Source organism: Lagopus leucura, unplaced genomic scaffold (assembly GCF_019238085.1).
Source record: "Lagopus leucura isolate 7727_CA_CO unplaced genomic scaffold, USGS_WTPT01 Super-Scaffold_100057, whole genome shotgun sequence".
In the NCBI taxonomy this organism is placed as follows: domain Eukaryota; kingdom Metazoa; phylum Chordata; class Aves; order Galliformes; family Phasianidae; genus Lagopus; species Lagopus leucura.
The window spans coordinates 626555-636284 of record NW_024962303.1 but is presented as its reverse complement, the minus strand read 5'-3'; the positions used below and the strand labels follow the sequence as shown (position 1 = coordinate 636284).

General features: G+C 51.4%; 2 protein-coding genes across 7 annotated transcripts in view; both read right to left on the bottom strand.

Moving 5' to 3' along the window:
• Positions 1 to 951: 951 nt before the first annotated feature.
• TAF9B (TATA-box binding protein associated factor 9b) lies at positions 952 to 4076 on the bottom strand. 2 transcript variants are annotated; one of them, XM_042886419.1, is made up of 7 exons: positions 3982 to 4076; positions 3830 to 3911; positions 3611 to 3747; positions 3421 to 3555; positions 2229 to 2310; positions 1898 to 2011; positions 952 to 1507 (listed from the first exon to the last, which is right to left on the bottom strand). In XM_042886419.1, exons 1-7 carry the CDS (start codon positions 4030 to 4032, stop codon positions 1341 to 1343), a joined length of 768 nt encoding a protein of 255 aa, XP_042742353.1. In that variant the 5' UTR covers positions 4033 to 4076; the 3' UTR covers positions 952 to 1340. The 2 variants fall into 2 exon arrangements, 1 of the variants encoding a protein (XP_042742353.1); XR_006181534.1 differs by having other exon boundaries at positions 1421 to 1507; positions 1715 to 2011.
• Positions 4077 to 7186: 3110 nt separating this feature from the next.
• Positions 7187 to 9730, bottom strand: part of LOC122188237 (fibronectin type-III domain-containing protein 3a-like) — a 37243-nt gene continuing 34699 nt past the window's right edge. For all 5 annotated transcript variants that reach the window (XM_042886370.1, XM_042886368.1, XM_042886367.1 and 2 more), the window contains one exon: positions 7187 to 9714. In XM_042886370.1, the coding sequence (XP_042742304.1) occupies positions 9397 to 9714 (318 nt within the window). In that variant the 3' untranslated portion in view covers positions 7187 to 9396. The remainder of the gene's footprint in view (positions 9715 to 9730) is intronic.

The following is a 9730-nucleotide window of genomic DNA, read 5'->3' as shown; positions in this document are numbered from 1 at the left end:
ACTCAGTGCAACACCAGCTGTAATTGTAGCCATTGCAGTTAAGCATGATGTGGCGCCACCTGCTCCTATTTTATATTTACATAAATAAGGAAGGTGTCTGAGCCTGGCTGCACGGCACCCCATGGCTGTGGGTCTGCAAAAGGTGCCTGCGGGGGGGGGGCAGGTAAAGCCATGCATGTGTACTTGCAAATAAACATTCTGCTTACATGGAGATGTAGGTGCAGGTGAGCACATGTACCCTTATTTACACAAACTTACACACAGTGACTGTAGGTGAGGATGTGGCCATGCAAGTACGTGGAGCAGATCTGCATCGTGTCCTGCTGGGTGCTGTGCAGCTCTACAGAGTACCTGAGACTGCAGAGCTGCAGCAGCTGGGCCTGGCACAGGTGCAACACAGCTGTGTGTGTGAGGGAGCCCTGTGCCCACATTCACAGCATGAAAGCTGCTTTAGAACGTGCTCACGTGGCTGCACAAAGCCTCGGAGGGGTGGCTGTGCAGGCTTGTATTGCTGAGACCATTTTCTTCCTTTGGTCTTTAAACACAGAGAAACAAGTCGAACTTGTTCTTCTCTTTGTTTATTACAGCATTCCTGGGACCTTAAAATGCAGCAGAAGCATCCTGCAGTACATGAAGCCCCATCTCAGACACCTGAAGGGCAGAACCAGCTGCCCCTCATCAGCTTCACCTGCTTTGCCACGAGGACAGAAATGGTTTCCTCACTGCACTTGATGAAATACATGATACTTGATGAAATACAACTTGAGGAAGTGCCCACAGCTGTAGAGATTTTGGAGATATACAGAACAAGGAAGCTGGGAGCTGTTACCTCTTCCCTCCCTGTTCCTGTCTGTATTTCTCCTGTTAGAGAGCACATGGAGAATAATGTACACAACCTATGCGGTCTAGAAGCTTTAAATGGGAGGAGAAAAAAGTAGTCAAGATACTTCCTTCATCCAAGACTTCATTTTTTATTGTTTGATATGAAATTAATTAGCTGTTGTATTCTATACCACCCCATTCTCTAAAAGCTGTGCATTTTTTGGCACAGAACAGCACTATGAGCATCCAGCTCACCAAGCTGCAGGGAGATGGACTCATTTCTGTGTGAAATAAGGCAACAGAAGAGATGTGAGTCACCACTGCTGTAAAGTCCAAAAGCCATCAAAGACCAGATGAAAATGCAACTTGCTTTGTAGTTTTTCCACAGTTCAACCACCTCTTTCTCACCCAACTGCATACTAACAGAGCCCTGGAGTAGCTTACAAAGAACAGCTGGGGGGAAAACACCCTGTCAGACTCAAAATGAATCACTGCAGAACAGGAGTGGTGGGGCATCCTCACAAATTGTCATAATCATCATCGTCCTCGTGCTTCCTTTTCAAGGGATTCGACTCACTCGCTGCGTTCTGTGATGATACCATATTTGTAGTGATAAGAATGTTCTTTGGTCCAATTAACGAAGGATTAATTAGCACATTCTGAACTGTTGGAGTAGTTGGCGTGGCTGTAAAGGTGGAAGAAAGAAGTCAGTAACTGAACATGTGGGAAAATGAGTTTCCTACACTGAAACCCAATTTCCAGTCTGAAGTCAGGGAAGAGAGCAGAACTGTGAGGGATGCAGAAGGGAGTGAAGGGGAAGGGAAACCTGTGCAACAGTGCATGTCTGACTGACATCCCTGTGCTGCAGATGGGAACTAGAAGTAGCAGTTACCAGAACGACTGAAGAGATGAATGTCTGTCTCACATGAGGAGACACAGGAGATTTATCATAGCTAACACTGGAACTGAAATAACTTCCCACACCATGACTGTACATGAATTTCTTTTCTGCTAAAAAGAACACAGGGAAGTTGTGCAGAACAGAGAAATCACTGCTTGGCAGTTTGTCTCTTACCTGTCTTGACTGCTGCCTGAGATGAGGGGATCTGCACAGTGAACCTCTGCCCCGTGAGCGACACCGGGGTGCCCACTTTTGTTGAAACAGACACCGTTTGTGCTGAAGGTGTTCCTAAATTCAGAACCATTCACTCAGAACACACAGCAACACACTGTGATGCACACTTTTACCAAAGGTTACAGCAGTCATTCTAAAATAAACTTAGTTGGTGTCAGGTCAGGTGCCAAATGCCTGCAGCACCCACCGTTACCAGCTCCCTGTGCACGCTTTTAAAACACTTCTCAAGAGTTTTTCCTTCACCAAATCACCTGGAAAACCCCCTGCTTACCCAAGGTGGGTGTGCTGGGCCTGCTGCTCACAGCTCCGACGCTCAGGCGAGGGACTGTGATCCTTCCTGCAGAGGAGGCCACCTGGTGACAGAGAGAGAGAGAGAGAGAGAGAGCTCAGCTCTTCACATGAAGCGGGAAGCAGCTCCTGCCACCAGGCAACACACAGCAACACTTTGTTAGGCTGCAATCTGCGTTCCAGCACTGAAGTTCTCAGACTGTTTGTGGTGTGAAGCCATCAGCTGGAGAGCTCGTGGACAAAGATGTGCACAGAGCTGATCTGCCAGCAGCACGCGGGTCGGTCAAGTTAGCTTCTACAGGGGAGAACAGCTACAACACTGATCAATGGTGGCCCTTCTACTCCTCATCGAGCACCAAGTCACATCCCTTGTTGATACCAGCAATCGAACCTTAAGCCCAGTGTTTACAGTTCTTTCTTTAAAACCCAGGAAAAAAAAACCACGAACAGAGGCATTCATTACTATTCAGTAAGCAAAAGTGAATCTTCTCCCTCTAAAACAGATTAAAAACTAAAACATAAGTCCAAAACACCTTTTAGCATCTGTACTACCAAACACCTTACTTTATTTTTGCCTTTTCCAAGCAGATTGATAAGGCCTATAAATTTTGCTGTAAGACTAAGAAGACTCACAGATGCTCTTTTTGTGCTATTTGTATTTGAAGTTAATCAGCAGTTAGCATACCTAGAACTCCTCAGAGACAACAAGCACTTACTTCCAGCGTGCACAGGTCAGTACTCTTAGTATTAGTGATATACTCCTATCACAGCCTGAGTTGGAAGGGATCTTAAAGGTCAGGTGCCCAGAGCCCCTCGGCACCTCCAGGGATGGGCAGATGGGCACCCCCAGCTCTGGGCAGCAGCACAGGTCACCGCCCCCTGGGTAAGTGCTTTTCCCCTCACATACGATATAAATCTCCCCCCTTTCGGTTTAAAGCCATTCCCCTCTTGTCCTATCACCATCAGACTGTGTGAAAGTCATCCTCTCTCTGTTTATCAGCTCCCTTGAGGCAGCAGAAGGGCACAGCATCCCCAGGGCTCTCACTCCCCCAGGCCAAACACACCCAGCTCTGTCTGTCTCCAGGGGAGGAGCCGCAGCCATCACACCCCCTTCAGCTGCACTCCCTGCAAACACAGCGTGCTCTCCGTGCAGCCAGCCCCGCCCAGCCCCTCACCTTCTTCTGCAGAGACTTCAGGCGGTAGTTGGGCGCTGTTAGGCAGTATCTGTCAGGAGGCAGCCTGGGCCCGGAGTAAGGTTTGATCAGCGGCAGCGGCGTCTGGTTCTTCTGCCTGGCGATGTCCAAGAGGAACTGAACGCAGAGCGTTACGCGCCCGCCCGCCCCGCCGCCCCCGGCCGTAACTCACATCGCGGGGCGGTGGGGACGTGAAGGACTGATCGGTGCGGCACTGGATCGCCAACCTCACGTCGTCCGCGTCCACGCTGGACTTCTTGGCGTGGCTGGAGTAAATCTTCGCGTCTTCCAGGATCGTGGTCACGTACCCTGGGGAAAGAAGAGGCTGGGCTCAAATCCCCCCCCCCTCCCGGCGAGGCCCCGCCGCCCCGCAGCGCCCCGCAGCGCTCACTGTAGGCGAACTCCAGCATCTGGTTGATGACGCGCGGCTCGTACTCCGTGATGCCCATATCCTTCAGGATCTGCGCCATCACCTGCGGGGAGACGCGCACCGTCACCTCGGCCCGGCCCGGCCCGATTCGGCCCCGCGGTCCCGCTCCGTACCTGCGCGTCTTTGGGAGCGCTCTTGGGGGACGCCATCTTCGCGGGCTCCATCGCTTCCGCCTCCCCGGGGCGCCCACTTCCGGTTACGTCATCAGGGGGCGGGAGCACCGCTGCGGCGGCCGGAAGTGCGGGAGGTGTTGCCATGGAGATGTGGCCACGTTGTTGGGGGGCGGGAGGGAGCGGGAAGCGCGGGCTGCCGCATCGCAGCGTCTGCTGCCTTTCTGTTCAGCACCCAGTGTAGTGGTGCAGGACCGGTGCTTTTAACATAAATACATCGGTGGAGAAAAGTGACGGCCACGGCAGCAGCCCCTCGGGCCCGTGCTGAGCACACACTCCTAGAATCACAAGGCTGGAAAGGGCCTGCAAGATCACCCAGTCACACCGCCCTGCCGCCCCCACCAGCACTGACCCGCATCTCGCAGCCAGGGACGGCGACTGCACCCCCGCCCTGGGCAGCCATTGCAGTGCCTGACCACTCTGAGAGAAAAAGTTCTTCCTCCTGTCCAACCTAAACCTCCTCTGCTCCAACCTGTGGCCGTTTCCTCGGGTCCTGTTTGTTGCCTGGGAGAAGAGGCCAAACCCCTCACCCCAACCTCCCTTCAGGAAGTTGTAGAGTGCAATGAGGTCTCCTCTGAGCCTCCTCCAGGCTAAACAATCCCAGCTCCCTCAGCCGCTCCTCTTAAGCGTTGTGCTCCAGACAGCGACTGATCCCCGCAGCCTGCAGGAGCCCAAGGATTCCCACTGAGCCCCACATCCCAATAGAGACAAACGGCCACTGTGGCCCTGCTGTGATCCCACAGCTCCGCGCTGCCACGCACTGCAAAGCCTTCCTCAGGTTCTCATCCCCACAGAGAACATTTCACAGAACCACAGAACCGTTAAGGCTGGGAAAAGACCTCTGAGGTCACCCCATCCAATGAAGTGCCAACCTGCCCCCTTCGTGCCCACCACACCTGGAAGCAGCAAATGCAACCTACGCAGCGATGCAGGCACAGCTCTCAGCACCGTGCTGCACACAGCAGTGAAACAACCCCAGCTGTGGGGCTGCAGCAGGAGGGGTTCCCCGTCCCGGGGTTGATGCCTGCACTGCAGAGCATTGCAGAGGGCAGAGGTGGCCCCGCGGGGCTCGAGGCGCTGGGAGCAGCACGTGGTGGTGCTGGACGTGCAGACAGCCGAGTGCTGCTGCTGAGCTCTTTGGCTGGAAGTGCTGCAGCGCTTTGGTCCAAGTCATTTGACTTTCATGAGTCATAGAATATTACACAAAAACATCCTGCAAGGAGGGAACGGAGGATGAATTCCAGACACTGACCTTAGACAACAAACAAAACCCACTTTTTCCTCTCGTCTCAGCACAGAGGAGGGGGGGAGCTTTTCCTCTGTGAACAGGACACAGGCTGAGGATTAGGGCGAGACTCGGCCTCAGCAGGCCATCTGCCAACAGCGCCTTTTATAAGAGGCAAGGCACTTCATACTGGTTTACCTCAGAGAGCAGCCGGAGGCCCTTTTGGACCCAGAGGCTCCATCCCTCCGCTTGGCCTCAGAAGCTTCCTCCCCAGCTCCTGGTGTTCAGCTCTGTGAGTGCTCCGCTTGCTGCCCGAATAACAGAGCAGTTGCTTCTCATCTCTGCCCAGGCACTGAGGTTTCTTTCAGAGTTAGAAAGCAGGAAATCAGGTCACAGTGTGGCCAGGCCGAGCGCCGCCTCCTCCGATTGCCTCCCCTGAACCAGTGACATCCATCAGAGGTGACTCCCCAGGCTGGGAGCTACCAGCTTAGACACTGTGCAGCCACAGCACACCCCAGCTCTGCTGTTCAAATCCTCACCAGCACAGCATCAGGTGTTGAGATTTCTAAAGGATTTTGAGAAGTGTTCAGCGCTGACCTTTCAAGCCCAAATCCCACACTATTTGGCTCTGCAAAATGCTGGGTTTTGGACATTCTTTCAGACAGAGGAGCTGTCAAGAGCACAGCTCCAAGGATGGACGAGGTTTCTTTCGTACCAGGCATCCTGATCACTTCACCCAGGGTTAGGGAGGAATTCCTGAAGAGCGTAGCAGGATTCACCCTGCTGCAAGCTGAGCAGTGAGAGCAGCGTCTCGGATGCTGAGCTGAGTGCCATTAACCCACCGCTCCCTGGAGGCTTCCCTTGTTTTCTCTGGCACTGACCCCATTTCCCTTCGCCTCCCCCACCCCGGTGCTTCCAGCTCTCAATCTCTGATCTTTTCTGAAGTGGAAAGTAAATCAGGGCTCAATGTCAGGCTGCCTCATTCTGAAGATTGATGTTCAAATAAAGGCTTTTCTATCCTAACTTTATACAGCCACTAGAAGTTTATCACCCTGTGGCATCTGCTGGGGAAGAGCTCAAGTGGGAAAGGCCCCAAATAAACACAGAAAACTGGTCCAAATGGGCTTGTTAATTTTCTACTATCAAAGGATAAAACAGTTCTATCTGTGACTGCAGGCACTCTTTGCAGGGTAAGGAGGAAAGCAAAGTGATTTAGTCCAGCACCCCCAGCAGCACACAGGGAGGAAAGGATGGATCACTGCACAACGGGCAGCATGGGAGACAGCCACAAAAACCCAGACAGCTCTAGCTGCTGTCCTCAGAAACTGCGCTCACAAATGTGGTCAGCCCTGCCTTCCCCTTATGGGACGGATGTGGGAACGGCCTTCAGGAAGAGTCATCTGCTTACAGAGCCACAGAGCTCCTGCTCTACCCTTCCCAAGGGCCGAGGTGCAGCCCGTCCTCAACCACCCGCTGCTCAGCACCAGCTCTGCTCCATGCCCTGCTCAGCCCTTGAGGGACTGCGAAGTTCTGAACTCATCTGCTGGATGGGACTTACTGCCACAGGGTCACCAGAGCGCTGCTGGCTGCGTCACCTCATGGAGCCCAGAGCCCAGGTTCTGCATCCAGCGCCTCCGCAGCCTGAAGGCGGTCACTGTGAGTCCTGAAGGCAGAACAAAAAGCCACACGTTACTGTGCACCGTGTGTGAGACAAAGCAGTGACAGAAGGGTGAGGGCACAACTCCTTCCCCAGTGGCCCCCTGCGACACCCACCTTCAGCTTTTCTTCCAGAGAGAGCTGCATAAACTCAGTTCAGTGATGCTGAGCACGATGCTACGTCCCTTCAGCTTCAATCACACGCTTCAGAAGCGACTGCTCCCAGATAAGGACAAAGCCCACAAGAAACACACAGCGACCCTGCGGTCAAATCTGAATACATTCGTATTATTTATTGGCTGTATTAAATATATTATCTATTTGATAGTTACAATTTAGTAATACAATGCATGGCGGCTTTAACATAGAGATACCTCAAAATTACAATACAGAGAAAGGAAGATAGCTGGCGCATTGATGCCACGAGGGTGTTTCGTTCTGGAATGGATAAGAGCTGATGCCCGTCTGCACAGAGGGAGGCTCCCCGGTGCATCTGCCAGCACTGAGCACTTCGTGGCAATGACAGAAGAGCTTTTCCTTTTTCGGGAGTCGTCCCTTGTTAGTATTTACTTTGCCATCCTAATTTACCTTTTAAAACCATCAGAAATAGTATTGTGAATGAACCTCTACAAACTTGGTTCTAAGAGTTAAAAGAAATAACCCTTTGGCAACAGAGATTTGCTGAAGGCGGTCGTATTTGCTAAAAGTAGGCTATAAAGAGGAACAGAGACAGACTGTAAACTCTTCTGCAAACTAAAGACACTAAGATCTGTATAAAACTCTTTCCAAAAGCGGAGGGAGAGATTTCTATGATATAATAAATGATTAACTTAAAGTTCTGCTACAAGTAGAACAATACATTCAAACATACATTTTTCCAGGACTTTTAATCAAAATAAATAGAGTACAAAATGAAGAGTACATTTTGAAAAAGATTAATTTCAGATTGCACCATAAATCTACTTTTACGAGTATTAAGCGATACTATGTCATAATTTAGGTTCTCCACATCTGAAATACAACACAATGCCTCGAACTACAACGCAACATTATTCACCAACTGCCATAGGAGAAAGACCCTTGAAGTGAGTAATTACTGGCAATCCTTAGCCTGCAGCACATCCAGCACTCCACGTACAAGTGCCTCGTTCTGGTGGGTACAGCGTGCTACCCCTCACTCGACCTTTCTATGCCACGCTGTCAGCAGACCCATGCTGAAACGCCTCCTGAACTCGCGAGCTCCAGCTCTCAAACCCTTTGGCACAGAGAAGACAGCTGTCAGATTCACCTGCAGGCATTCGCAAGCAGAAGCAACGAGAAGGGCAGATGTAGTGCACAGTGCCCACCCGAAATCCCCCTGACAAACGGGACACGTCTCAGAGAAGCTCATAGCAGGCTGAACATTCCCATCTTGGAAACAACGGAATGTGAAGCTGCTACCACCGGGATAGCAAGTCGGTTAAAACGTCGTACAAAGGTTAGCTAAAAAGAGTTCTTCCACGTACAATTTGATCATTCGGGTTACGTAAGAAGGGCATCCAAAAGCAGTCTGAAGTTTTATTTTTTAGGTTAATAATAGTACAAAAAACATTTGCTCAGTTTGAGCCAAATAGTGTAACATTTATCATAAATGCACTCTTTCTCCTTAAAGACAATACCTGTGCTCTTCTGGAAACGCTGCGAAGATTTCATCCAAAGCACAGGAAATTACTTTTCTCTCAGGCACTGAGAGTGAAATGTGGATTGGGCCAACAGCTGCTCGCCACCGGCAGGAAGCGCTGCGTTCACAAGCGTGCAGTGCAGGGGGGCCTTCCTGCACCACACACCCCAAGGCAGCTGCCCTGCTCACTGTCTGAGCATCTCGATTCAAACCCTACAAACGCTGGCACCCGCGACTTTGAACGCTCGAAATGATTATTACTGAATCCAACGTATTAAAGTAACTGTAAAGTAGTAATATCACTAAGTCAATATTCTGCTTTCCTTCTACAGTATATTAAATGTGGTACGCTCTAGTAATGTTCTGCAATGCAGTACTGCTCTAAGCTTAAGCATCTGTGCTGCTGTATGTCACGTCTACCAAACTGCGACGCCTGGTTACACACTGCTGACGGGCTGCCCTGCTCTAGCTGGACTTGGAAAGGACTTGTTCTACTAACGCCGCCCCTCTCTGACTGCCCAAGGGGCCTCGTGTGAATTCAGAGAGAGCAGAGCGTGCACACACACACCGGTGTGCACGGTAAGGCAGTTTGTGCTGTTTTCTAACAGCTAACCCTGATTACAGAGGACAAAGGATCACCCTTTCTACAAGAAATTCGGTATTTGGAAGGGAGCTGCCGACCCAGCCTCGCTGTCAGCCAGCAGCAGGGCGGACACGCGCATATCCACACATCACCAGCTAGGATTTCAATTAGAACTAACCATAAATACCCGAAAGAGCTTCTGTACAAAGAGCTGAGCACTGAGTAGGTTCCCGTCTACTTGATCACAAAGTACTGAATGACGACAGCAAATAAAATGGCGACCACTGCGAAGCCGCAGAGAAGAACGATGGCGATGAAGCGCTCCTCGTGCAACGTCTTCCTGCTGTCTGCCAGCTCCGTGGGCACGGCGGCACACTGCGGCTCCAGCTCCTGCTTCTGAGATGAGAACACTGCAGTGGGGCTGTAAGGTCCATACAGTTCTTGGGATCCAGCAGCGTCCTGCGACTGACGGCCAGCGCAGACTCGGATCCGGTACTCACAGTTTGTCTGCAGGCCTGTGAGACGGAAGGAAGTCTCTGGTCCCTTGTATACCTGGGCAGCACAAGAA

Excerpts from the sequence above, each read along its gene's own strand:
- TAF9B (XM_042886419.1), bottom strand. The coding sequence starts at position 4,032 with ATGGAGCCCGCGAAGATGGCGTCCCCCAAGAGCGCTCCCAAAGACGCG. Across the intron at positions 2,311-3,420 it reads TGAAGTCTCTGCAGAAGAAG|GTGGCCTCCTCTGCAGGAAG; the intron begins GTGAGGGGCTGG and ends CTCTGTCACCAG. Across the intron at positions 2,012-2,228 it reads GCCCAGCACACCCACCTTGG|GAACACCTTCAGCACAAACG; the intron begins GTAAGCAGGGGG and ends TTCTGAATTTAG.